Genomic DNA, 27,455 nt, shown 5'->3' with positions numbered 1-27,455 from the left:
CTTGCATCCATATCTAATAAACGATTCCATAACTGGGCCATACATATCTTCTAACGAGCCTCACATGATTCCCATCCCATGTCTCCCACTATCGGCAATGTTGGAGCAGTTTATTTCTCAACAGAGGAACACAACATGAGTTGTGACTTGATGAGGTCATAAGGAGCAAGATTCCAGATTGGCCCATCTGAGCTTTCATTTTCTCAAAGGCAGAGCAGGATACCCAGGGCTCAGTTTACACCTATCACCATTTCTAGCCACTGGGGGGGGAAATTTACATGCAATGGGACCTTTAAAGAACAGCAAAAACAACAAAGCTAACAAAGCTCTGCTTACTGTGCATTTCTTCCAGTGCTCAAGTCACTGCTTACTCAGGCCTTGTGTTCAACAACTACTTTATTTTACAGTTTTTATTCTACAATCACATATTTGCAGATTTCTTTGATTCATAAACCATCTTACAGAATTCATTAAACAAATAAAAAATGGCCAAAGTGACCAGTAATTGTCCAAAACACTTTTCGTTCCATTTTAGATCCATTAACTGTTTATACCCGGTATAATGACACATACTGTGTTCTGTAGACACTATGGGATGTAATAGGCCTTACTCTTAAATCAAGCTTCATGACACAATGAAATCTTCAGCACTATGTTTTCTGTGGCTGCACATAAAATACAAATAAATGTGTATCTGATTACATAATCAACGCAGTAATTTGATGCATCATGACACACGTTATGTGGACGATATTTATTTAAACCTCTGTTAAACCCACAGAAATTTATTATAACTTCCAGAAGAAATCAGTTTCTAAAGACACCCAATATGTATAGGTGAAGTTTGATTCAGTTTGCAAAGAATTGCTGCACATTTAACCATATGATAATAAATGGAATAAAGTGTAAATCAGTCACCACAGGAAACAGATTCTGTAGAAAATAAGATGTAAAATATAAGAATATGTACATTTGGTCACTTGATTGAAAATAAATCAATACCTGAAATGAGATCAGTGATTAGTTTATTCTGACAGGAGAGATGATCAGAGGGGCAGAGTTTGTAGCACCTTCATTATTACCAGTATGGAAGAATGGGAAGAGTTTCTCAGTGAAGGAGCAGCCAGTAAAGGAGTAGATATGAGCTGCAGCATCTACGTCATAAAAGGAGACCAGACCCTCCTCATAATCCACAAACACCCCCACCTTCTGAGGCCGAGACTTCAGAGAGAGAAGGACTGGCGGGACAGCACAAGCTTTGTACTCATTTCCATTTCTCAACCATATCGTCCAGTAACCATCTTCAGTGCTCAGTGTGATGTCTCCCTTTCTGTTGATTGACTCTCTTGCCACTCCTAAAGTCCATTTAGGTTTTTCTTTAACTTGGACCTCAAAGTAAAATCTGCCTGAAGAGAAACTCTGCTTTCCTAAAACACTAGTACGATAAGAAAATCTCTTTTTGCTGTTTGGAATTGTCTTCCATACATCACAATGATTCACTTGTTTCCCATCATCAGACAGGATGAGTTCAGGATGTGCTGTATCAGGATCAAGAGTCACATCAACTGCATACTGCTGGACCCTCTTCAGCTCAAACTCAGGGAGCTGCTTCTTCATCTGTTTAACGAGTGTCTCCTCCAGCTGAACCACAGCTTTCACCACAGTCCCCTCATATGATGATGGACGGACGCTGACCTCTGTCCAGTCCTTGGTGGGTGGAGGTTGTTGGATGTTTAGGGACTGGACACTCTGGAGAACATGGAGGTGGTCTTCAGAGTGTGAGAGCTGCTCCACCTCAGTGCTCCTCTTCATCAGCTCAGAGATTTCCTGTTCCAGCTCTTTGATGAAAGCTTCGGCCTGTTTTTCTGTTGTTTTCTGCTTCTCTTTGATGGTGTTGATGAGCTCATTCAGGCCTCTCTCAACAGACTCCTTCAGAGAAGTGAAGACCTGAACACCTTCTGCTATCTCTCTGTCTGCATCTTCCTCACTGAGGTCGACTGAGTGTTTGATCTCCTGAATCTTCAGTCGTCTCTTCCGGATCATCTTCTGAATTTCAGCCTCTGTCTTCCCCAGCTCGACCTTCTTTCTTTCATATTCTTCTGTCAGAGGAACAACATCATGTGTCTTGTGGTCTAAAACAGTGCAGAGCATGCAGACACATGTCTGGTCGGTCTTACAGAACAGCTCCAGAGGTTTATCGTGCTTCGTACACATCCTGCCTTCCAGGTTCTCCACAGGGTCGATCAGCTGATGTCTTTTCAGGCCTGACATTGTCAGATGAGGCTCCAGGTGAGTCTCACAGTAGGAGACCAGACACACCAGGCAGGACTTCAGGGCCTTCAGTTTGGTTCCAGTGCAGACGTCACAGGGAACTTCTCCTGGTTTGGACACTTGTTGATCTGAGCTGCTGCTACTGGCTTTCTGTTGAGCTGACTGTCTGAACTGAGCGACCATCTCAGAGATGAAAGTGTTGACCCTCAAATCAGGTCTTCTGGTAAAGGCTTCTTTACATACGGGACACTGGCACCAGTCACTAATATTCCAGTGATCAGTGATGCAGTTCTTGCAGAAGTTGTGACCACATGGTATGGCGACAGGATCAGTGAACACATCCAGACAGATGGAGCACAGAAACTGATCTTCAGATGACAGATAATTTGCAGCAGCCATATCTAAACATAGTGTGAAAGAAAAGAAAATCATCATATTCAAAATACAGTTTTAAGTTAAAGGAGAATTCCAGCCAATTTTTGCATTAATCTTGATAGGTGCAAGCAACAGAGTTGCTGCAGCTACGTGTAGAGCTCTCACTTAGCTAAAATGGCTAGCCCTTGTGCCTTTTAACAGACACAAAATGCCATTAAAATGTCTGTGCAACATGGACGATGTGTGTGCGATCGATCTGGCGTTGGTGAGTAGGAGACTTGGCAGTGGCGATCTGTGTGGTAGTTCCCTTAGCCGGGCTAGCAAGCCAAACCGGCATTCTTGCTTCCACTTTCTCTTATGTCCCTGCCTTCCTCGCCTCCTGCTGCTGATAACAATCAACAGAGAGCCCGGTGTTCTGGTTATGTCCTCCAGAGGACAGATGATGCCTTCCCAGCGAAAAAATTGTAGTTCATTTCCCAGTCAGAAATAGGTAATTGAGCACTTTAGTGGTTATGACCATGTCAGTGAAAATGTAATAGAAACGGGATAATTGATGTCTGTGGCTTGCACAGTAATAGAGTTACTGAAGGCTAGCTGTAGCCTTGCGTTGTCCCGTGGGAATTCAGTTGTAGCAGGAAAAGGTAGCCTAGTGTGCAGATCGAAGCTTAGTGTGAAGAGTGAAGAGCGGTGTTCACAAGGGAAGAAGCTTGGCGTAATGTAACTATGGAGAATATAGCAGATATACAACACACGGAAGAGCTTTTTGAGTTTGATGGTCGTCCTTATTAATTCAAACCTGAGTATACAGACGAAAAACTAGACTCACAAGAGTTGTAAAGAACCAGACAGACACAGGGACAACAGGCAGATGAAGCAGCTGCTCCAAGCGTGAGCTACAGCTAGCCTTCAATAACGCTATCACAGCTATAGGCCAATATCACTTTTAACATGTGACCAAAAAATTAGTTGATAAACTTGTTCACCCCGATCAGACAGGATTTATTCCAAATAGGCACTCCTTTTCCAATCTTAGACGTCTTTTTAATATAATTTACTCCCACAACGCACATGCAGATGACCTGGTTATCGTTTCTCTTGACGCAGAGAAAGCATTTGACCAATTGGAGTGGTCTTATCTGTTTAAAGTTTTAAGAAAGTTTGATATTGGTGATAGTTTTGAAAAGTGGAAAAGATTCTCTACTGTAAGCACTCTGCGAGAATTCTGACTAATAAGATGCTCTCTTCAACGTTTCTACTACACAGAGGTTCCAGACAAGGTTGCGCTTTATCTCCCTTACTCTTTGCTCTGGCACTCGAGCCTTTAGCACACACTATTCGTTCCGACCCAAATATACATGGATATAGCACAGAGAATACATTAAGTAAAATCTAATTGTATGCTGATGACATCTTGTTATATATTACTAAGCCCCATTTTACTATAGCTAGAATCTTGGAAATTATCTCTCATTTTGGTACATTTTCAGGGTACCGGATAAACTGGTCTAAGAGCGAATTAATGCCTATAAAGGTTCGAGATTTTTCTGTTATACAATATTCCCCCTTTAAAATAACACAGCAAAAATTTATGTATTTAGGAATTGAGGTTACAAAGGATTTTCATTTATTATTTAAGGCTAACTTTCCCCCTCTAGTATCTAAATTGAAAAATAATATTCAGTTTTGGAGATCACTTCCTCTTTCCTTGGTAGGTAGGGTTAATATTATTAAAATGATTTTTCTTCCTCAAATTCTATATCTTTTTCAGAACATCCCAATATTTTAAAAGAGTTTTTTCAAGCAATTGGATTCAATTATTATTTCTTTTGTATGGGATTACAAAGCCCATCGAATAAGTAAAGCGCATCTTTGTAAGCCTAAAGCTGAAGGCGGATTGGCACTCCCTAATTTCTCTCTTTATTACTTTGCCAGTGCTCTTCATACTATTATAATGTGGCTAGATCCCAATTTTGCACACTCCACTTGGATCCAAATGGAAAGAGAAGCATGTAGCCCATAATATTGGGGCAGTGATCTTGTCTCCTACAAAGATAGGGAAATTGGCTTACAATTATAATTGTATAATCCATAGTACTAGTCGCATCTGGAAGCAGATTAAATAAAAAAATTTAATAAAGTCCTTGTCTTTTCTCTTACCAATTGGGGGATATCCATCATTTATTCCTTCTACAATCGATTCTGCTTTCACAAAGTGGAGAGACTTGGGTATTCGAAATATTGGTGACCTATTCATTGATGGTTCTTTTGCCTCCTTTAGTCAGCTGCAGGCAAAATACGGTTTGCATAAAAACAATTTTTTCCGATATTTGCAGCTCAGGGACTATGTAAGAAAGCATTTGCCTTGTCTTGATGAGGCTTCTTCTGCAAAGTTTGATGATCTTTTAGGGCTTGGATGTGGGGTCAGTCACTTGATTTTTCTGCTGTATAACACTTTACTATACAAAACTCCACCTTCTACACAGGGTATGAGATTACAGTGGGAGCAGGAAATGGGGGTGGAGATAAGTGACAAGTTATGGGTTAATGTGTTAGAGAATATTCATAAATGCTCTGTTAATTCTCGGCATTGCCTTATTCAATTTAAAGGTGCAATATGTAATATTGTATGTAATACTGGCAGCTAGCGGTTAAAATAGTTACTGCACTACCAATTCAAAATACTGGAGAGTCGTTTCCCCCGCCCCCTACTGCCCAGACTCGAAGTTCACGGGGGTTGCCAGGCTGAGACCGCAGCATTCACAACAATGTTGCTAGACCCTTTTCTCACATAGCCAGACATTACTCCACAGCACAGCAGAGTAGCTAACGGTAGATGCTGGCTATATTGACAGTCATAAAAGCCCGTGCTCACGCGGAGCTCTGTAACCAACTGGCAGACACACTTTCTCGGCTTAAAATTACAGTATGAACCGCTAAAAACACAACAACCTCACTGTCCTCTCCACACGCCAGTCAGGCACACTTCCTCGGCTTAGAATTACAATACGAAACGCTAAAAATACCACTACCTTGCTGACGGAACACACTTCATTGGCTTAGAATTACGGCAACAATCGCTAAACACACTGCAAACTCACAGTCCTCTCTTTCCGATTTACAGCCCCCCTCTCGTGGCTTAAAATAACTCACCGTTGTCGGCTCCAGCCGCTGAAGAGGCTACACGCTGTAAACAGCCATGTGCTGCTTGCCTGGTCCTCCCGGCAACGTTAGCAGTTAGCAGGGTTAGCATGGCGGCGTTAGCGAGGACCAGTCGGGATCACTTTACTGGCTATGTCTCAATTGTTTTTGCAAGTAACCAACTCGGGTACTCTGGCTATATAATTCAATGTGAGTACACAAATGTTGAAATGACAAAAAATGCCCATCCCTAGTAGCTGTGATAAATTAGCCTGAAGCTAATGCTTACCTGTTCAGGAGAAAATAAGCCAACTCTGCGTCCTTTTGGGATCTAAACTGTCTCCATCTTTCAAATACATCTCCAATATTTACCAGGGGGTTGTTACGTCTCTGGTCACACAACTGTTAGAAACATGCTGTTTTCTTTTTTTTTTATGTCATGTAGAATCTATCTCCGTTGATCCTGTTTGTTTGTTTGCTGCTTTCATGGCTGTACTACCGTTACAGCTGTAGCGTGCTGGGTTTACGTTTTTACAGGTATATCTGGCAACCCGGCCTGCCTGTCAAACTGGGCCGTTGATAACAACACACAGATCAAAATATAAACATAAATTCTGTCACGGAATGTAAATTTCAAAAAGAAAAAATACTGACATTAGCATTGTTGTCAGAAAAGATAGTATTTCAGTTTAACATGTTTCCTTAATATCTGATGAGGCATTGGTGTCATTTTTGGATTTATTACAGTACAAATATTACATATTGGACCTTTAAGATTATTCATCGACTTCATTACTCTAAGACAAAGCTGCATAGAATTTTTTCAGATGTTTCCCCAATATGTGATAAATGTCAGACAGAGGAAGCCACACTCTTGCATAGTTATGCTCTTTGCTCTATGTTAACTCAATTCTGGACTAATATTTTTCAAACTCTGTCAGAAATATTGTATGTTGAATTAGAGCCTGATCCACTTGTGGTGATATTTGGATTCTCAGATGACATTACCTTTCGAAAATCTCAACAACAATTGTTGTCTTATGGACTTCTTTTTGCAAAGAAATTAATACTCAAGTTTTGGAAGAACACCAAAGTCCCTACTTTTAAAATGTGGTTGGATGAAATGGTTCGGTTATTACATCTGGAAAGATTTCGTTTTTCTTTATCAAACAGACTGGATCAGTTTGATAAGATTTGGTCTTCCCTTCTCCGCTACCTTGATAGCGTAGTATAAGTTGGCGTATTTCAGTAGGCTGAGTGTGTAGCACTGATTGTCCCATTAGCGTGATATGTCTTATGTCCCTAGGATGGGGTGGGTAGTGATGGGAATTGTTCTCTTTTTGTTGTTTATTGTGCTTTGCTTTTTGTTTTTATTTTATTTTTTCTTTGTCTCTTATTTTTATGAGGAATCATAACAAGCAATGTAACAATGAGTGTCAAATTCTTGGATTCCCTAATAAAAATCATTTTTGAACATAACGCTATCACTGTGCAAGCCACAGACAACTTATCCCGTTTCCATGTAGTTACATAGTCAGTGATATGGTCATAACGACTACAGTGCTCAATTACCTATGTTTGAGGGGGAAATAAACAAAAAACATTTTGCAGCGAAGGCATGACCTGTCCTCTGAAGCAAGGACGCCGGTCGGGCCTGCTAGCCCGGCTAAGGCTACTTCCACATAGATCGCCACTGCCAAAACTCCTACTCACCAATGCCAGATTGATGTCACACACAATAGATGAGCTACAAATACACATGGAACTGCTGCGTGACGATTATCGCATAAGACTGGCTGAACACACTGCCGGATTGCAGCTAGCAGCTAGCAGGGTAAGCTAGCGGCAGCATGTCTGAGTTGAAAACGCATCTTGTTGTCATGTAAGAGCCCTGTTCATGTTGCACAGACATTTTAATTGCTTTATGTGTCTGTTAAGAGGCACAAAGGCACTCTTTAGAATAATGTATGCCCCGACAACTGCTGTTTTAGCTAACTCGTAGCTATGGGCTTTTTTGCTATCAACAGTACTCACATATTTATAGCGATCAAGACAAACGTAAAAATTGCCTGGAGTTCTCCTTTAAGCTGCAAGCAGTGATGAATAGGCTCTCGCACACTTCTGTATGTCTTGGGTACTGATGGGCTGCTGGTCATTGTCGCTGTACATTTCTGGGTTTATCGAACACTGTGGTGTGGAGGGGTGTGAAATGATCAGCTGACTGTGGTGTTCATTTCATTTCATCATCAATACGTACACATCCTGTTGTGTAGACCACTTTTTATTAAAGAACAGCACTGCTAACAAAGCTCTGCTTACTGTACATTTTCTCCAGCTGCTTCACATTAAAAGCCTCCCACTGGTTCTCTGGTGGAAAGCTCTTATTGTGAAACAGCCAGAAGAAATGGAGAAAGTTGTGTGTAGGAGGAGATCAGTAACCAGTTCCTAAAGTCCTGAGAACTGACACAGAGAGACTGTTTAAAGCTGTTAAAGTGGACTACTGTATAGTGGGCCGGCAGACAAACAGCCATAGTTATATTGTTACAAATTCCACAAGTAATGAAAAGAGAGGAACTTCCTTTCTGTGTAGAGCTGAAGTTTAGTGTTAATCCTGGTTGTAGAAAGTGTAAATGTGATCAGCTGTACTCACCAGTGTTTGTCAGAGACTCTGCTGTGTTGTTGAGAAAGACCTGATGAAGTCAGTTTGAGTTTTCTTTCAGAGAGAAACAGAGTCTTGTCTCTACTGCAGCGTGGCTGACACTCTGACTAACTTAAGTTTCATTTCTGGAGTGTGACGTTGTATCTCTCCTCTTTCCAGTGTTGCTCCTCCTCTTACTGCAGCTCTGAGGTTTGTTTCCTCCCTCTCATGTTCACTCTTATTGTGAAATACCAGGATGTTGTCTGGTTGATATGAAGCAAAGGTCATGCAATAACAAACAATTTATTATGTGTGTTGAAACAGTAATGTGCCTCAGCTTTATTTTAACCAGAAGAGTTTAGTTTATTGGACACAAAGAGAGAGACGTCACACACATCTGCAACATTGCATCAAATCGTACAACAAATATAATATGTATCATCAACAAGACAATCAGAATATCAGGAAATAAAATATATACTTACACATTAACTATAGTTCTTTTCAGACATTGAAAATGATAGTCGAGGCGAGCAGGTACAATGTAATGGAAAAACGCCCAAATAGTCAAAGTAATTCAGAATTTCTTGAGACTTACAGCAAGGTCATTTACAACAATGGCTGCTCCCGTGATAAAGAGGGCTAGAGAGATGCTTTATCCACTTCACCTGCCTAGTATTATTTAAAAGGGTCTCCTTTTTTCCAATGACCTGCACACAAGACCAGCAAGCTGCGGCATTATATGGCCAGTGCAGCCGTGCCAAAGGTTGTTTTTGTGGCAGAAAAAGATTTTTACAGGACAACTGTAAAAGAAGTCGAGATTGCGCACAGCAGGAAAGGACCTTTGCTTTGTGCGCTTTACTTCTCGTTACTGGGAACACGTGCCAGCTGCTGAACAATCAGATCATGGCAACAACCTGCCCAGAACGGCAGACAATTCACCACTGCTGGTAAACTAGGCCAAATGACGCTGAAGTGTCAGTAGGATTAACAGATAAAATGCCTCCTAAAGCTAAAAACCCCGTTTGCAGCGGTAGAAGCCCGGTGCTCGGAAGCTCCACTGGCTGCTACGAGTTCACGTTGCTGACCAAGCTGTTGAACCGGTTCTCACTGTCGCATCTCCTCCAGCGGCAGGGCTCCGAGCATCGGAAAGCCCCACTCTGTGCCATGTGTGTGTGTGCGTGCATGCGTGTGTGCATGTAATAGCCTAGTAAAGAGAGATAATGGGAGAAGGAAGTTTGTGTGAGGTGGACCTGGTCACCACAGACCCAAATCTTCTCGGCTGTTGCTACTGTCATATGCTGCACTGTCTCTTCATGTGGCATATCATTGTATGGGTCACTTCAATAACAAGGTAATACAATGTGTATCATCGAGTGATGACTGATTAACAGTAATGTAAATGCTTCTCAGGAGACTGCCACCTTGAATGCTGATTGGCCAACTCCAAACACAGGTGGAAAGCAATCATCTCAATCACCTGGAGAGAAAACAGAGTGAGCTTGAGGAAGAACTACAAGAGAGAGAACACCTGCAGACAGGCGCTTTGTCTGGCATGAACTGCTACGACTACCATCTGAAGTCACTGTTCCATTATCTTTAATGTGACTATTATTGCCACTGTTCATCACACCCCCAACCAGCACCGTCAGACACCGCCTACCAAGAGCCTGGGTCTGTCCGAGGTTTCTTCCTAATAGGGATTTTTCCTCGCCATTGTCGCATTGCTTGTTCTTTTGGTGGAATTATTAGAATTGTTGGGGCTTTGTAAATGATAGAGTGTGGTCTAGACTTACTCTATCTGTAAAGTGTCTCAAGATAACTCTTGTTATGATTTGATAGTATAAATAAAATTGAATTGAATTGAATTAACACACACGCTGCTAACCTCTTACAATTAATCTTCTCCACCCCTAAAACAATTATGCAATAAGAAGCTATGCTTTTAATGTCTTAATCGGTTGCATGTTTTCTTACATAAGGAGCTTTACACACAACCTTATCACAGCTGAATATTTCATCACGGTTAGAGCCTACATTTGAGTGGTCATTTACATTTAAAAAGGTTGTAATTCTAGTTCAAGTGAATTGTAGCACACCACAGTTAACTCTAATCAAATAAAACTATATTTATAATAATGTAATTTCCCACAAAATAGTGGGGAGGGGGCGCTTCTAGGGCTCCAGCAGGGACGTGCACAGACATTTTGGGTGGCAGGGGCTCAAAAGAAAAAAGTCCTAATAGTAGTAGTAATGGAAATTTGAACAAAATGTTAAAGAGGCCTATATTAACACATTTCTGACTAACTTACCAATTTACTTTATTTCCCTTAAGCAATTGTTTAATATATTTAATACTCAACAAATAATCAGTTCACACAGAGACTTTTTAGCATTCACCAGGTTAATCACCATCAGCAAAGGAGACTCTGCTACAATGTGCATGTTTCTAGTTTCAAGTATATATTTAGAATAAGCACCAAGGAGAGGAACTTAGTTTCACTAAGAATTGGTTTATTTAGCAAATGGCAATAAATCATGATCATTCTTTTGGTGCTATTGGAATAAATAAAAATAAAAATATTTTATAAAAATCTCTAAAATCTTCCCACTAAACTGAAAAAGGCTGTTGTTGAAATTTTGTGGTCAGCGTGGCAGCAGTACAGTAACTTTGTCTCATCATTCCTTTGTGTTGTGATCCATCTAGTGGTCGTTCTTTGTCCTAACACCAGTTAGTGGTCTACAAATATAATAAATGTGGTAATGCAATAATAAATACACATAACAACATCATAAACAATAAAAAGTTATAAGACAAAAACTAAACATATCTAAAATATAAGACGTTTTCAGTTATTTCACACTTTTTTGTTAAGTACATAATTCCATGTGTATTCATTCATAGTTTTGATGCCTTCAGTGAGAATCTACAATGTAAATAGTCATGAAAATAAAGGAAACGCATTGAATGAGAAGGTGTGTCCAAACTTTTGGCCTGTACTGTACATATATTGTTAAACCTCAACCAATGTTGTTTCTTTGTCTACTCAACTTCTCTCATAAATAGATATATTTTCACTAAACTTTTAAATCTCCTTTTACGGCTTTCTTGGGTTATTTGTTCAGGTAACACGTTCCATTCTTGCATTGCTCTATACATGATTGTTCGTTTAACAGTATTCTGAGCCCGAGCAACGACAGCAGTGAAGGCCCTATTGAAACTGAAGGAATTATTATTCTTTGTCCGGCAAATTGGCTTTTTTTAACATATTGAAATACTCACCAAAATTGGCGGTCGCATCAATTCTGGTGAAAATTTACGTATTTTAAGGTTTTCGGACATAGGCGCACATAAATGACTCGCTAGCACCCCCTACAAAACTTAAGAAATTGTGCCCCTGCAGTACGTTTAACGTAGACTAATGAAAAGTGGTACACATATGTAGCATGTGAAGATCTACAAAAAAGAACAGGACCCAACATGAAGTCCGCCATTTTTAATTGAAAGTTCAAAATTAGTGCGATTTTGGCCATTTCCACATAACGTTGTACTTTAACGAACTCCTCCTAGAGATTTCATCCGATCAACTTGAAATTTGGTCTGTGCCATCTTAAGACGTTAAAGATGAAAATGTATTTAAAGAAAAACTTTTTGTCATAGGGCATGGCCGTGGCGGCCATTTTGTGCGTTTTGCCATCGAAACAGGAAGTGGGTGTAACTTGAGTGTACATAGTCCAATTGGCTCGAAACCTTTCATGATTCATAAGACTTTAACTCTGAGGACATTTACCAGACAAAATTGACTCAAACTCATAGCGTCCCCTAGTGGCAACAGGAAGTAGGCCTAAACTTTATTTGCTATACTTTTAGCAACTACTCTGAGAGATTTCATCCGATCATCTTCAAATTCGGTCTGTGTCATCTAAAGAAATCATCGATGAAAAGTTATTAAAAACAAAACTTTTCGTTCAATGGTGTGGGCGTGGCGACTATTTTAAGCATTTATCAATGAACAAGGAATTTGTTGTAACTTGAGTGTACGTTGTCATATCAACCCAAAATAACTCACCATTGAGAAACGTCCAGGCCTGAAGACATCTACAGGCCAAATTTGACATTTGGTCATAGCGCCACCCTGCTGGCAACAGGAAATCAGCCTTACATGACAAACATTATCCGATTTACATGAAACTTATAATGTGTGGTCTACATGTGATATGGATTCCCCCTTACACTTTAACCACGCCCATGTACTCAGGTCACGCACCTTTTTATAACTACTGACCCTTTTGATGTAGACTACTGTGTGAGGTATCATTGAACTCAGCAAAGACATCCTTTTTAATTGTTGACAGTTTGCCCTGCCCCATATGCTTAAGCCACGCCCCCTTTAATGTCAGCTAATTAACTCAGTAGGGAGTTCTCTTTTCATTTGTGACGATTTGCATTGTTTGAGTGCCACGCAAATGCACGGTCACAAGGAGCGACGTCCACCAGTAACCCAGACACGCGCAGAGGATGTCTTGTAGCTTTAATTTGAATTGTTACCTGCCACAAAATTTTGTGTTTTCCGTGATATAAATAAGGATGGTGTCACCATAAATTGGTGCCTAAAAGTGTATCATAATGCAGAAAATTTTGTATTTGACGCCATTTAAGCCATGAAACACCCTGAGATGTCACTATTATATTATAGACAATAAAAATTTCAATGTTAGTGTGGATACAGTCTCAGGGTAAGAATCTGCATCTCCATCATCTGATTTGTGTACCTTTGACTAACTTGTAAATCATGCTGGCCTGTGGCCCCCATGACTTTTAAGTATTTTATTTGGGTGGGTATGCTCATTAAGCAATGCATTCATCCAATGTTTTTCTCTCCAGAAAATTGATATTGGAAAAGGTCAAATAAGTCACTTGAAGGTAGATTTAAGCATTTGTTACCTGGTTGAGGAAATCTGATTCGTAACAGTTATTAAGGCCATGTAGCCAACCATTTATATCAAAATTGTAGACTTTTGTTGATAAAGCTTGGTCAGCTGGGTCATATAGTACTACATAATACAATTGCTTTTACTGGAAAGCCACTTTCCCAGTCTAACACTTATCATTTGGGGGGAAACAATGTAAAGGAAAATAAGCAGGCAGACAGCAATTTAACTCTGACAAGGAAACCATTTATTTTTACAGCACATCTCACATCATATTATATGATTAGAAACAGCTGATCAGGCAGTTGTCTTTATTCAGCTGCCTCTTTACCCTAAAAACACAAATAAAAAAGTTAAGTTTAATCAGCTTTATTTCAAACAAATCTAACTGACAGTATATTTCTGTCATAACTTTTTTTTAAATAAATTTCAAATATAAATTTACATCTTTATTGGTATGTTTACCTTGCCAGAGTCACGGCTCTTTGCCCTCAACTTGTTGACCTGGGACTCTGCAATGTCAGCGCGCTCCTCAGCCTCCTCTAGCTCATGCTGGACTTTCCTGCACTTGGACAGATTAGTGTTGGCCTGCTCCTCCTGAAAAAACATAGATATTGACATTTTTGAATCTCCTAAAAGACCAAAGGTAATCTTCAATTGCCACAATATCAAGCTTTCAGTGTTATCTATTCTATATATTGCCCTTACCGCGTCCTCGGCCTGCCTCTTGTAGGCCTTGACTTTGAGCTGCAACTTGTCAACTAGATCCTGCAGCCTGGCAACATTTTTCTTGTCCTCCTCAGTCTGTTAAAGTTTATTTAAAGTAAATAAATGTTTGTGTAATGCATAAGTTTATTTGTATGACAACTAGTGTCATAATCAAAGTGACTGTACCTGATAGGTGAGCTCCTTCACCCTCCTCTCATATTTGCGGACACCCTTAATGGCATCTCCTCCGCGCCTCTGCTCAGCATCAACCTCTGCCTCCAGTTCACGCACCTTCAATGAACAATAAGGCAATAAGAAAGCATCTTTTTTTAATTTCAGCTCTGCAAATTCTTTCTTTCTTTCTTACCCTGGACTCAAGTTTCTGGAGCTGCTTCTTGCCACCCTTCATGGCCAGGTTCTCAGCCTCATCCAGGCGGTGCTGCAGGTCCTTGACAGTGACCTCCAGGTTCTTCTTCATCCTCTCCAGGTGGGAGCTGGTATCCTGCTCCTTCTTCAGCTCCTCAGCCATCATAGCAGCCTAGAAGAGACAGCATCAAATTTTGATTAGAATAATCTTGAAAATACACATTGGAGTGAAATTAAGAACAATTAAAATGTAAACCCACATCGGTGATGGCCTTCTTGGCCTTCTCCTCTGCATTCCTTGCTTCCTGAACACTGTCATCCACTTCACTCTGGACCTGGACCAGGTCAGACTCAAGCTTCTTCTTGGAGTTCAGAAGGCTTGTGTTCTAAAAGGCAAAAAAAGATGTAGGCACGTTAGTTATCACATGTCTGATTTTCACATGTTACTTAAAATGTCATTTGATTTTTGAATTATTGAAGAAATGACTGGGATTGTTCACCTGAGAATGCAGAAGTCCAACACGCTCACTGGCATCCACCAGCTCCTGCTCAGCGATTTTGCGACTTCTCTCCGTCTGTTCCAAAGCAGCTCTAAGTTCCTCGATTTCAGCTACCATCAGACCGTTTCTGCGATCCACCATAGCAGCTTGTTCCTTGAACTCCTCCTGTGCTCTGACAGCATCATCAAGGTGTAATATTGCATCCTAGAGAAAAAATATCAGGACAATATTCACGTAAATGCCAAAATGTACCTGCACTGACGATAGTCTGTGCAACAATTCTGTGTCTAACAATACCTTCAGTTGCGCCTGCACATTCCTCAGCTGCTTCTGGGACTCAGCAGCCTGGCGATTGGAGTGGCTCAGCTGAATCTCCATCTCATTCAGGTCTCCCTCCATCTTCTTCTTGATTCTCAGGGCATCATTTCTGCTCCTGATCTCAGAATCCAGATTGCTCTGCATGGCATCAATCACCCTCTGGCTGTTCCTCTTGATTTGCTCCATCTCCTCATCTTTCTCTGCCAGCTTCCTGTCCACCTCACCCTTAATCTGGTTGAGCTCCAGCTGGATACGCAGGATCTTAGACTCTTCGTGTTCCAGAGTTCCCTGATGATATCAAAGAATTAAATATTAATTTCTGCCTTTAAACCTTCAGAAGTATATTTGTCCATGATTTAGATTTTTTTCAGTAGATGTCACCATAAGGAAATGTACCTCAGCCTCTTCAAGAGCTGTCTGGATCTCAGACTTTTCAGTCTCCACCTGCTTCTTGGACTTCTCCAGCTCATGGATGCTCTTGCCAGTCTCACCAAGCTGTTCAGTCAGATCTGAGATCTCCTCTGCATAGAGATACATGTGTTTTATATTGTTAAGCCTTACAATGTAAAATGTAAACACTTTATTCCAACACATGTTGACTACAATGTAAGAAATACATGGGTTGAATACAATGTAACTGTTACATAATGTAGAACTCACGTTGCAGGTTCTTGTTTTCACGCTTCAAAGTCTCCAGCTGATCCAGAGATTCCTCATAAGAGTTCTTCATCTTGAACAGCTCAGTGCTGAGAGAACGAGTCTCCTTCTGTGCTCCCTCAAGCTCTGCCTGACCCTCCTCGTACTTCTGTTTCCACTCTGCCAACACCTGAATAACACGATTGGTTATGTAGCAATATGAGGAAAAACAAATCTTTCATTGTTTCTGTGTGGCTTGGCAACACAAAGTTAATAAAGCTACCTTGTCAAAGTTCCTCTGCTTCTTGTCCAGGTTGGCAGCCAGCCCATTGGCCCTCTCCACATCAATCATGAGGTCCTCCACCTCACTCTGGAGCCTCTGTTTGGTTTTCTCAAGAGAAGCACACTTGGAATTCACTGCCTCAATCTGCTCCTCAGCCTCCTGAAGACGCTGAGCCAGCTTTTTCCTGTTTAAAGAAGGTAAGATTAGTTTCCCACTAAAAACTATGAAGTGAACTAATGCCTTAGTAACAATCATCTGCAGCATTAGTTCTTGTATTTTGAGTGTTGCATTGTTGTTTCTTTGAAGCCTTAATATTCTTAGAGTAGCAAGTATTTCAAAATTACAGGTTTTGGAAAGGGGGATGGGCAATTTATAATCAGCCTAGTGTTGTTATTAATAGCTAGTTTTTAAAGATCAAGATGAACATATGAAGGCAGAGCTGTACAATGTTTGCTCCAAAGTTGAGTTGTGCTAAAATGATACACTGGCCCTTGAATTGTTTGAATGTTACTCACTTGGCTTCCTCAAGCTCCTCAGTGCGCTGGATAGCATCAGTTTCATACTTGGCTCTCCATTGAGCCACCTCACTGTTGGCCTTGGACATTCCACGCTGCAGCTCAGCCTTGGCCTCTTGCTCCTCCTCAAACTGCTCCCTCAGCAGATCACAGTCATGGCGGGCTGATTGCAGTCCATGGGCAAGAGCATTTTTGGCCTGGTGTAAGACATATGATTGAATTTACAAAATTCCTGAATCCCAAACTAATAATACCAATACACACTTACTAAAATGTTTCTTACCTTAACCTCCTCTTCAACATGTCTTTTCAGCTCCTCAATCTGCTGTGTGAATGCCTGTTTGCCTCTGGTCAGCTGGGAGACAAGAGCGTCTTTCTCCTCAACTTGACGGCTGAACTCACCTTGTGTGAAAGATGCCACGGTACATTAGTTTGTGTCACGTTTCTCAGTAACATACACAACAGATCATTAACTGACAGCTTTACTGTAGATACCATTTTCTGTCAGGAGACGTGCTCTCTGTGCACTTGTGTCATTGATTTGACGGACGTTTTCATCATTCTTGGTCTTCAGTTCGCTGAGTTGGTCCTCTAGAGTACGGCACATCTTTTCAAGATTTCCCTAATGAGTAAATATAGATGAGATCAGTGATCAGATATTATCTATAATATCAAGTACATTTTCTTACTATACTAATTTGGGTAATAACATAGCATGTAATGCATTGTGTACCTTTGCTTTAGCAACATTCTCCATGTTGCTGGAGAGGTCATCAATCTCCATCTTGTATTCACTCTTTTCCTTCTCAAGCTTCTGCTTTACACGCTGGAGGTTGTCGATCTGCTCTCCCAGCTCAGCAACGCTGTCAGCCTGCTTCTTGCGAAGAGCAGCAGAAGTGGCCTCGTGCTGCAGAGTGGACTCCTCAAGATCACGACGGAGCTTCTGGAACTCGGCTTCACGCTTCTTGTTCATCTCAATCTGAGAAGCAGTGGCACCACCGGCCTCCTCCAGCCTCTCACTGATCTCCTCAAGTTCCCTGGAGAGGTCAGCTCTCTGCTTCTCAACCTTGGCACGAGCAGCACGCTCAGCCTCAATCTCCTCCTCCAGTTCCTCAATACGAGCCTGTTCAATGCAGATATAAGTTCTTTCAGTAAACTGTCACTTTTAATACACAAAATTGGAAACATCAGAAATGTTTTCTTTAAAACCATGTGTCACCTGGAGCTCCTTGATCTTCTTCTGAAGCTGAGCACCAAGTGACTGCTCATCTTCAACTTTGCTAAGGAGCTGACTGATTTCAAAGTCCTTCCTGTGAGAAGTTTAGATGAAGTACATAGAGTTCATGCAGTTGACCACACATTTTATAAGAATGATTCTCGTGTACAAATTCAAAAACTCTTACTTTTTAATTTTCTCATCAGACTGCTGCTTCTCATTCTCAAGATCCATGATGGATTCCTGGGCCAGTTTCAGATCACCCTCAAGCTTTCTCTTGGATCTCTCAAGGTCCATACGGAGCTTCTTCTCTTGCTCCAGAGAACCCTCAAGCTGAAAAATACGATTCATTTTTAATCATTAAATTCAAGAATCCTGCTTTGCCAATCCAAGAGACTTTGTAATCTTACATCATCCACTTGCTGCTCAAGCTTGGTCTTGGCCTTGGTCAGAGTGTTGACTTTGTCTTCCTCTGACTGCAGGTCATCAAGAGTCTGCTGATGAGCCTCCTGAAGGGCTTTCTTTTCCTTGGTCAGCTTAGCAATGCTCTCATCCTGAGAGGCCATCTCCTCAGTCAGGTTCTTTACCTAAATGTGCAAGAAAAAGCTTGTCTTTAAACTGTCATCATTATAATCTTACTTGATATGCTGGACGGATTATTACAGTTTTTCCTCTGGATTTATTGTGCAGGTGGGAGAAGGGATAACGTTAGGGTTGAAAATTAGTGGGGGTGCACTAGTATCTACGCTACCAGCCTGTAAAAGCAATGTAAAACAGCAAAGGGTCAAATGCCTTTCCATTACATTACATTATGTAGTGTCCTTTCTCTCTAAGAACGAGTTCTGTTTCAGACTTTGGGTGAGAATAAAATGTGTTTACTGCTGTGAGATGGACTGCAGGGTGTACACAATTCTATTCTCATCGGGGGGTCAAGGAAACAGTAAATTTAATAAATTCAGTCACCGTAACGGTATTTTCTAAGCACCTGTTGCTGTTCTATTCCACGGGACCTGCGTGAGCGTGACTTCCATGAGAATTAGCCGTCAAGGCTTTGTCTCTGTTTATCACTCTGCATGAGGTGAAAATGCTGTACTTGTGCTGTTGTTTGGTTGTCATGACTTTGCGATTGATTGATGTCCTTTCACTGTTCCTGTCCCTTACCCTCAACCTCAGCTCTGCAGAGTCGGGAAATTGGGACTTAATGAAAAAGTAAAATTCTGAAGCTGAGGCGCCAATATTTCTGCAGCAGCGGGTCTCCTCTCCAGAATAGATTTAGCGGGAAAACTGTTATATACAAACCTTGTTCTCTGTGGCATGTTTCTCTTTTTCCACTTTGGCCAAGGTAAGCTCCAGGTCATCAATATCCTTCTTGAGCTCAGAGCATTCATCCTCCAGCTTTCTCTTCTTTGCTGTGAGCTCAGCATTGATTTCCTCTTCATCCTCCAGTCTCTCAGCTGTCTCTTTGAGTTTGGCCTCCATCTGAATCTTACTCTTGATAAGTCCCTCACATCTCTCCTCAGCATCATTCAGATTTTCTGATTCCTAGTTAATTTTATAAAGATAAAGGTTAGCACATCAACTTTGAAAAAGCTGAAAAGCACAATTTTCTGTTGATGTGTACTTACAGATGACACTTGCAGCTGCAGATCATTCTTCTCCTGCAGAAGAGACACCATCTTCTCCTCCAGTTCCTTCTTCTTGGCCAGGGCAGCAGCCAAGTCAGTTTTCATCTTTTCATAGTTATCCTTCATATTTGCCAGCTCCTTCTCAGTTTCAGCACTCTTCAGCAGAGGTTTGATCTTGTAGTACACCTTCATCCATGGCCAGTGTTTGACATTCATGAATGAGCGGATATTGTACTGGATGGTATATATGGCTTCCCTGCGGACAAGAAGTAGCTCTTGTAAACAATATTGTTAGTGATTTGTAATACCATGATTCAGAATGAGCTGTTTTCAACTTGCCTCCTCTCCATCATCTTCACAAACTCCTTTCTCATGATATAACCACGGGCCAAAGCCTGAGTCATGGTGACCAGAGATGACAGTTTTTCATCTCTCATCTCCTCAAGGACACCCAGCAGACCAGCCTTAAAGAACACCTGATCAAACACAAAATAAAAATGAATGTTGGATGAACTCAGATAATGAATACTTCACACCCTGTAAAACATAAACAAAAAAAATGTCATCTACCCCACATGGTCCAGGGCTTCTAAGGTGAAGGTGTTTTGATAATGGCCACATGCAGGCTGCTGTGCCTCTATCCTAACAATAAATCACTTATTCCTTGGCACCAAACTCTACAATCATGTACGTAGTTTAGAGATATTTAGCTTTATATAATTAACAGAAAAACCATCAAACACACTGGACTGAACAACCTAACCTCTTTGGTCATTAATCTACAGTAAAATAAGAGAGCAAGGTGTTTACCTTTGTGTGTCCGAATTTGTACTCGTCATGTGGAATATCAATTGACCCAAGCAGCTTCTCTGAAGCCTTCTTGTTGTCAATGAACTGGCCCTCGGGGATGACACTGGCATTCAGCACCTTGTACCTTTTTATGAGAGTTAATTGTCAGTGTGAACTTTTTCTTTTAATAGTCTTTATCAAAATTCTATTAAAATATCCATTAATACCTCTGCTTGAAGTCAGCATAGAGGATTCGGCTGGGGAAACCTTTTCTGCAGATTCTGATACCCTCCAGCACACCGTTACACCTGAGCTGGTGGATGACCAGGAAGTTCTCCATCAGACCTGTAAAAAATACATTTCTTAATGACTTCTTTGAATAAATAGTCTTAGTTAGTTAAAGCAGCACAACATTATGGAAACCATATTAACAAAACAAAACCACTCCTCAAATAATCTCTTGAGATTATGTTCTCTATGTACCTGGAGTCTTTGACTCATTGGGAATCAGGCAGCGCACAAAGTGAGGATGGGTGCTCCTCAAGTTAGTCATCAGCTTCCCCAAGTTCTCCTGTAGATCCAAAATGGTGAGTCTTATGACATGTAATCAATTGTGAGTTAGACAATAAACCAAGCTATATATACATACATATATAAGATAAATTTGCAACATTACCCTAAACTGTGAAGACACAGTCTGCATAGAACCACCCTTCTTCTTGCCTCCCTTCTTGGTAGTATCTGTTGATATTTTTAATTGGACATGTTTCGTTAGGATGACAAATAAAATGTACATTAACACTTGCTACAGTTACTAAAACATATACATTATAGCCTAAAAACATGTTTCAGTTTACTGTAGTTACTATCATACCCTCAACGATAAGAGGGAAGCAGACAGCCAGCAGTTTCACTGGGGATTTCTGGTACAGCTGACAGACGGAGTCATTCAGTGGATCCTTGTTCTTTTCCAGCCAGCCAGCAATATTGTAGTCCACGGTACCAGCGTAGTGCACCAGGGAGAAGTGGGCCTCAATCTTGCCTTTCTTGGGGGGCTTAGGCTTCTCAAATGCTTTGGTTTTTCCAAGATGCTGGTCATACAGCTTGTTCTTGAAGGATGTGTCTGTGGCCTTGGGGAACATGCACTCCTCTTCAAGGATGGAGAAGATGCCCATGGGCTTAAAAAAATTGGGAAGAAGTATGTCATTAAAGGGGAGTTATGCAGCTTTTTTAGCTTAATTGACCTTAACTGAACAGCTTCGGAGTCATTGGAATGGTTAAATGACTTCTTTCGACTTAAATGGTGGTCATCTCGCATACCCCTAGCGCCTGTGAATGGAAAAACCACCCTTGCAACTTTCGGCTGGCGAACCGCTGGCCTCAGCATCAGGAAGTATCGCGTGATATAATGTCTTGCGATGTAACAAATTGCTTCACGACACTGCACACATACACCCATTCAGGAACCGGCTAACAAGGTAGCGATGGAGTTTTTTACACTATCGTCATGGCTAAGCCGGCAAAAAAGAAGCAGAAAGCTAGGAAAGCATTGTCGGAGGAACAGAGAAAGAGGAAACGGGAGATTGACCGAGCAAGGAGTCCGACATGAGTAAACATAGGAGCTGCCAAATATCTATTCCGAAGCTGTAGGGGGAGCTCTATAGAGAAATCTGCAGGCAAAAAGCTTCTTTAAGTGATACATTTATTCAAATTTAGAACAATTATATATAATCACCAAATTATCACCTTTTCAATGAGCTCAATGCAGGCAGCCAAGTCCATGCCAAAGTCAATGAACTCCCAGATAATACCCTCCTTCTTGTACTCCTCTTGCTCCAGGACAAACATGGTGTGGTTGAAAAACTGTTGCAGTTTCTCATTGGTGAAGTTGATGCACAGCTGTTCCAAGGTGTTGAACTGTGAGGGGACAATTAACCAGTATAATCTCTCGCAGGGCAATATGAAAAGTATCAGATTCTGAATTGTTGGAAATGAAGCTTACATCAAAGATTTCAAAACCAGCAATGTCCAGGACACCAATGTAGAACTGTCGTGTTTGTTTAGTGTCCAACATCTCGTTAATACGAACGACCATCCACAAGAACATCCTCTCGTAGATAGCCTTGGCCAGGGCTGTCACTGAGTTCATCACCTGAATAAAAACAATTAGTATTGATTTCTGGTATTTCTTCTAATCTCTTTAATAAAGGCACAAATATGTGTGAGTGAGTCTGTCTGTCCGGTTTTCCGGTTGAATTTGGTGACTCTAATATGTGAAAGATGTTACACACATGTAAACGGACATGACGCTGACAAGATGTTTTTGCCGACAATAGATATTATATAGATATATAAGCCACCATATGGAACGATATGCAACGATTAATCACTCTAACAAAAACAGCATCCTGTACTTCTCAGCCTTTCTCTAACTGGCAATGTGTTGGCAGTGTTAGATCTAGGCCTAGTCAAAACGTTTTTTTCCGAAGTAAATTTTTTTATCACCACACAGTACAAGTCCTGCATTCCGATGTCTACTTAAAGTGAAGAGTAAAAGACAGGAATTATCAGCAGAATGTACTTACATACTTACAAAATCATGCTGCATAGTGTAATGATGAATAATTTTGTGAGGAAAAATCTTAATCTGCAATGTAACCAGTACCATTTCTCTGTCAGGGAAGCAGTATGTTTTCCTCTGAAGTAGGACACAGTAAGTCAGAACTGCTGTTGAGTTGCCCATTTTTAAGTGCTTTGTAAGTTATTTATTGGTACAATGATTTAGGATTGTAACATATCCTATATTTTTCATATCTGAACATCATAATGAATATATAGCTGTTTGTGGCCCTTTTACCTTGGGCCCACAGGCAATGGTAAAGTTTGCTCTTGATATTTACCCTCCTGAACCAGTGTATTTGAAAAGTGTTTCTGACCATGAGGAGCCGTGGTTTGGGTATGTGACGCAACTATGTCATGGCATGTATATCGCTCAGGACCCAAGGAAGCACAGTGTGAGCATTAAGTGGATTGAATGAGGGATTCTCGAGAAAGCTACAAGAACCAATACCATAGGCCAAGCAATCCGCCTGAATGGGCACCTAACTAGTGAGGTAAATAATACAAAATATCTAATAATAAAAAATTACATCTAAGACGGTCCTAGACTTATTCTACATTATGTATTTAGCATTCATTGTGTAAAACTCTTAAAGTAGCAATATAATGAACACTGCCTTTGTATTGTAATTTCCAATAAACCCTTTGCTACATTAATTTAGTAAAACTAACATCACCAATCTGTTTGTTTTTTTAATTGTAGGATATTGGTAATTCATATTTACCTGAGGTACAGTCTGTCCCTTGGTGACATACTCATTTCCGACCTTCACTCTGGGAAAGCATATAGCCTTGAGCATGTCAGCGGAGTTCAGACCCAGCAAGTAAGCAACCTTGTCAGCCTCTGAAAATAGTTCAGATATTTCCATCATGATGTAAACCGACACACGTGTGATTAAGAATCTTGTTACTGTTGTTCCCAAGCTATTCACTTTGAGCTGGCATTAAACACTCACCCTCTGTGCCATCAGGCTCAGCCTGCTCCTCACGCTGCTTCTGCTTGAACTTCATGTTACCATGGTGGAGCACAGCACCAGTCAACTTGTAGATGGCCATTTTCTCCTCATGAGTGAAGCCCAGGATATCAATAGCATTCTGAGTTCAAAAGAGGTCGATACGAAACATATTCACTTTAGGAAAATGCAATTGCATTTAATGCAAATTTTTTTTTTAAATATTTTGAAGTGAAGATCACTCACATCTGTGGCTTCCAGCTCAGCTTTGTCATCAATGCTGGCCACAGTGATCTGACCCATGCTACACATGGGGAAGTCATAGGGGTTGGTCGTGATGAGTGCCAAATCTGGAGATCAAAAAAAGAATGAAAATGTCAGAACATTTCTTCCATATGAAAAGAGGTTAAACAATGTGCAACACCAATGTGCTTACCAATCAGCTCAGGTATGTGGCCGGTCATCATCTGGAAGAAGATGTGATAACCTCTTTCATCAGAAAGCTGGTATGTCACTCTTGATTTCTCCAGCAGATCTACAAATATTGTTCATAAATCACAGCCTGGCCAATTTTCCATTCCAGTCATTTGTATGTACTATGAGTATTATTACTTACATGTCTCAATATCAGCACTTGCCAGTTTGCCAGTTGCGCCGAAATGGATTCTAATGAATTTACCCTGTTTGGAACAAAGGATTTTTATTGTCCCTCCACATTGGCAATCTGTAATAAGACCTCTCTCATGGGTAGAAATTGTTGCATACTTACAAAACGAGAAGAGTTGTCATTCCTAATAGTTTTGGCGTTACCATAGGCCTCCAGCAGGGGATTGGCTGCAATAATCTGATCCTCCAGTGACCCCTATAATCCAGGTTTAGAATTACTGTCAACAAATGACTTCATCTTTTCCCCTGAAAAAATATTCAATAGAGAAAGAACCCTGAATTTTAATCATACAGTAAATACCTTTGAGTCGTCCTTCTTCGGTCCACCAACTGCAATTGTTGCAAAGTACTGGATGACACGCTTGGTGTTCACAGTCTTTCCAGCACCAGATTCTCCACTAGGTATAGACACAGATGTATACAATTGGATAAAGATATTTAACTTTGCTGAACAAAGTCTACAAATGTAAATGTAACAAACTCACGTGATCAAGATAGACTGGTTCTCCCTATCTGTTAAAGCAAAAACAAAATATTTAACTATGATTTACAGAAACTTCATATACTGATAAATTGTTCTGTTAATGACTTACCAGTTTGCATGAACTGAAAAGCGTTGTCAGAGACAGAGAAGATGTGGGGTGGAGCCTCCATTCGCTTCTTGCCTCTATAGGCACTTACACATTCAGCATCGTACACTGGGAGCCACTTGTAGGGGTTCACAGTGGCACAGAACAACCCAGAGTAGGTCTGAAAGTGATCATAGAGATTCAACAGTTAACTCTATGTTTTCTACAAATATAGCAATTTGCAATAGTTCTCTTTTCTCATTAGGCAGATTGGCTTACATAGATCATCCATGCTGCATAACGCTCTTTGAGGTTATACAGCACAGAGGCTTCGTTGAGATGGGTCATCATGGCCATGTCCTCAATCTTGTCATACTTGGGAGGGTTCATTGGATAGACATCAGCTTCTTTCACTACCTTTTGCTGGAATAGGACATTTGTCACAATGAGAACTGATCATATTGATTCTCCCAGTTGACTCTGACTTTATGATACTAACCTCTTTAGTGTCCAGGGTTTCGACCGTGACTTTGTCACCATCTTTCTTGATGATTTTTCCCTTCAAGTACAGCTCCTTGACATCGGTCACATAGCAGGCACTCTTGGCATCAAATGGTGCACTTTGAGCCTCAATCCTCTCCCTTTCTGGCTTACGAAGGTAAATGGCAGCTTTGCCATAAATGGCCATCTCCGCGTCCGTACTCATTGTGGCGACTGATTTCTGTTAGATAATTACAAAGTAAGTGTCATCTTAGAGTTTTTAAGTCCATGTCATTAAACATTTGTGTTCACTGCTCATTTATATCATGGGTAATGATGTGTATGAGGTCATGGGCATGAGAGAGGTGTGTAAGTATGCATATTTTATATTTTTTCATGTATTTCTAAGCTGCAAACCTGATTGCTCCAACCAAGTTTAGTTGTGTAAATATAGGCAATGACATTAAATATCTATCTATCTATCTATCTATCTATCTATCTATCTATCTTAAGCAGCACTTAACATTTTGATGTATAGGAAACCATGTCTTTGTATGGTTACAGATGGGCTTTGACTCAATCCTTTTCAGACTAGGTTATTACTGCGAATAAATACTAACCTATTGTTTGGTTTTGTCAAAATGTGTGGATGAATTACTGCAGACATTCAATAAATGAGACATTTTGCACATGTATTAAATGCTTATAAAAAGGATGATATTAAAAGTTGTCCTTACCTGATCTCTCTGTCAACAGTAATCACCGATCCTTCTCAAAAGGTCCGGTTCTTGTTTTTAGAGTAGGTGTCAAAACAAGATGCACTCAAATGTTTCAAATGATCTCAAGAGAACAAGAGATAGCCGCAGCCACAAGCAGGAACTCCCAGGTCTTCTCTATCAAACGCTGTATCCACAAGTAGCTTTTATATTAAATGATTTTTGATGACACCCCAAAAGTTAAATGTGGTTGATACCAAATTTGGTATCACAGATAGGCAGATATGTATTGTGATTAAATATCCTGTTTCAGGTTTCTGTGGATATGGCCAGGTCTTGATTTGATTTTTGCTTACTCTGCACTATACTTAAAGTCTATTGTAGGCTCTGGATCACCCCCTTGATTTAACCATTTAAAAACAGTTTAAAAATAGGACTGTCAAGCAATAAAAAGAAATCTCAAAAAGTTAATCTCATATCAATATAAAAAATCTAAATCAAATCAAATGGATTTTGGAAATTTGAGAACTAGTGTGTGACTTGATTGTGTTTTGCTGTCATTTATGGTCACGTTTCTTTCCATTCCTTTGATCTCTTATCACACACACACACACACACGCACACACACACACACACACACTGAGAGAGAAAGGTCCAGTGACAATTTGGCAGTCTACTAACTTGTTGCACTCATTACTGACATTTATTTTCCAGCTTGCTGTGTAAATTGAGATAGGTCACATTATGGTCAGTGACCTACATTACAACGCTACATTGCAACTGTGTCTCAGGCAATAATAGTTCATCTCTGTCTCCAAAAAAGTGACTAGAGACATAGCAGCTGCCTGATAATACTGGCTCCTCTGCCTGTTTCAGAATCAGAGTCAGTTTGAATGGCCAAGTAAATATGAACACGTACAGGGAATTTGCCTCTGGCTTTCTGTTGCTCTCAGTGTACATACACAACAACACACATGGCTAAAAACAACAAAGTTGAACAAGGTAAACAAACATTTGAGTAGTATGCACGGATAAGTTTGCGTATAAAAAAGTGTTTTTGTATTAGGGCTGGACCCGAATATTCAAATATGCGTTCGGTGGGTTGGTATTCGATTTGAAAATTTGACATTCACAACCTGGCA

The 27,455-nt window shown here is 40.5% G+C and overlaps 2 protein-coding genes across 2 annotated transcripts; both read right to left on the bottom strand.

Moving 5' to 3' along the window:
* Window positions 1-378: 378 nt before the first annotated feature.
* On the bottom strand, window positions 379-8,614 carry LOC114545466 (E3 ubiquitin-protein ligase TRIM39-like). Its single transcript, XM_028563742.1, has 2 exons — window positions 8,435-8,614; window positions 379-2,672 (listed from the first exon to the last, which is right to left on the bottom strand). Exon 2 carries the CDS (start codon window positions 2,668-2,670, stop codon window positions 1,021-1,023), a length of 1,650 nt encoding a protein of 549 aa, XP_028419543.1. The 5' UTR covers window positions 2,671-2,672; window positions 8,435-8,614; the 3' UTR covers window positions 379-1,020.
* A 4,964-nt stretch (window positions 8,615-13,578) lies between these two features.
* Window positions 13,579-25,535, bottom strand: LOC114545484 (myosin heavy chain, fast skeletal muscle-like). The gene is made up of 38 exons (XM_028563775.1): window positions 25,397-25,535; window positions 25,142-25,298; window positions 25,034-25,061; window positions 24,850-24,946; window positions 24,652-24,744; window positions 24,499-24,562; window positions 24,319-24,417; window positions 24,129-24,232; window positions 23,886-24,024; window positions 23,655-23,773; window positions 22,313-22,462; window positions 22,057-22,227; window positions 21,185-21,488; window positions 20,987-21,051; window positions 20,794-20,881; window positions 20,538-20,655; window positions 20,332-20,455; window positions 19,861-19,997; window positions 19,522-19,777; window positions 19,196-19,438; window positions 18,307-18,483; window positions 18,084-18,229; window positions 17,900-17,990; window positions 17,414-17,803; window positions 17,176-17,302; window positions 16,964-17,082; window positions 16,681-16,877; window positions 16,166-16,349; window positions 15,907-16,072; window positions 15,643-15,767; window positions 15,226-15,534; window positions 14,929-15,132; window positions 14,689-14,814; window positions 14,430-14,600; window positions 14,249-14,353; window positions 14,063-14,158; window positions 13,820-13,951; window positions 13,579-13,686 (listed from the first exon to the last, which is right to left on the bottom strand). Exons 1-38 carry the CDS (start codon window positions 25,505-25,507, stop codon window positions 13,666-13,668), a joined length of 5,553 nt encoding a protein of 1,850 aa, XP_028419576.1. The 5' UTR covers window positions 25,508-25,535; the 3' UTR covers window positions 13,579-13,665.
* Window positions 25,536-27,455: the final 1,920 nt, after the last annotated feature.

This window comes from Perca flavescens, chromosome 2 (genome assembly GCF_004354835.1).
Source record: "Perca flavescens isolate YP-PL-M2 chromosome 2, PFLA_1.0, whole genome shotgun sequence".
NCBI classification, from domain to species: domain Eukaryota; kingdom Metazoa; phylum Chordata; class Actinopteri; order Perciformes; family Percidae; genus Perca; species Perca flavescens.
This window is presented reverse-complemented; position numbering and strand designations above follow the sequence as displayed.

Bases quoted from the DNA above. Each gene is read 5' to 3' on its own strand.
- LOC114545466 (XM_028563742.1), bottom strand. From the start codon at position 2,670: ATGGCTGCTGCAAATTATCTGTCATCTGAAGATCAGTTTCTGTGCTCC.
- LOC114545484 (XM_028563775.1), bottom strand. From the start codon at position 25,507: ATGAACCCTCCCAAGTATGACAAGATTGAGGACATGGCCATGATGACC. The intron at 22,463-23,654 runs GTAAATATGAAT...GTTTTTATTCAG, and splicing joins AGGGACAGACTGTACCTCAG to GTGATGAACTCAGTGACAGC. The intron at 13,952-14,062 runs GTAAGGGCAATA...ATGTTTTTTCAG, and splicing joins AGAGGCAGGCCGAGGACGCG to GAGGAGCAGGCCAACACTAA.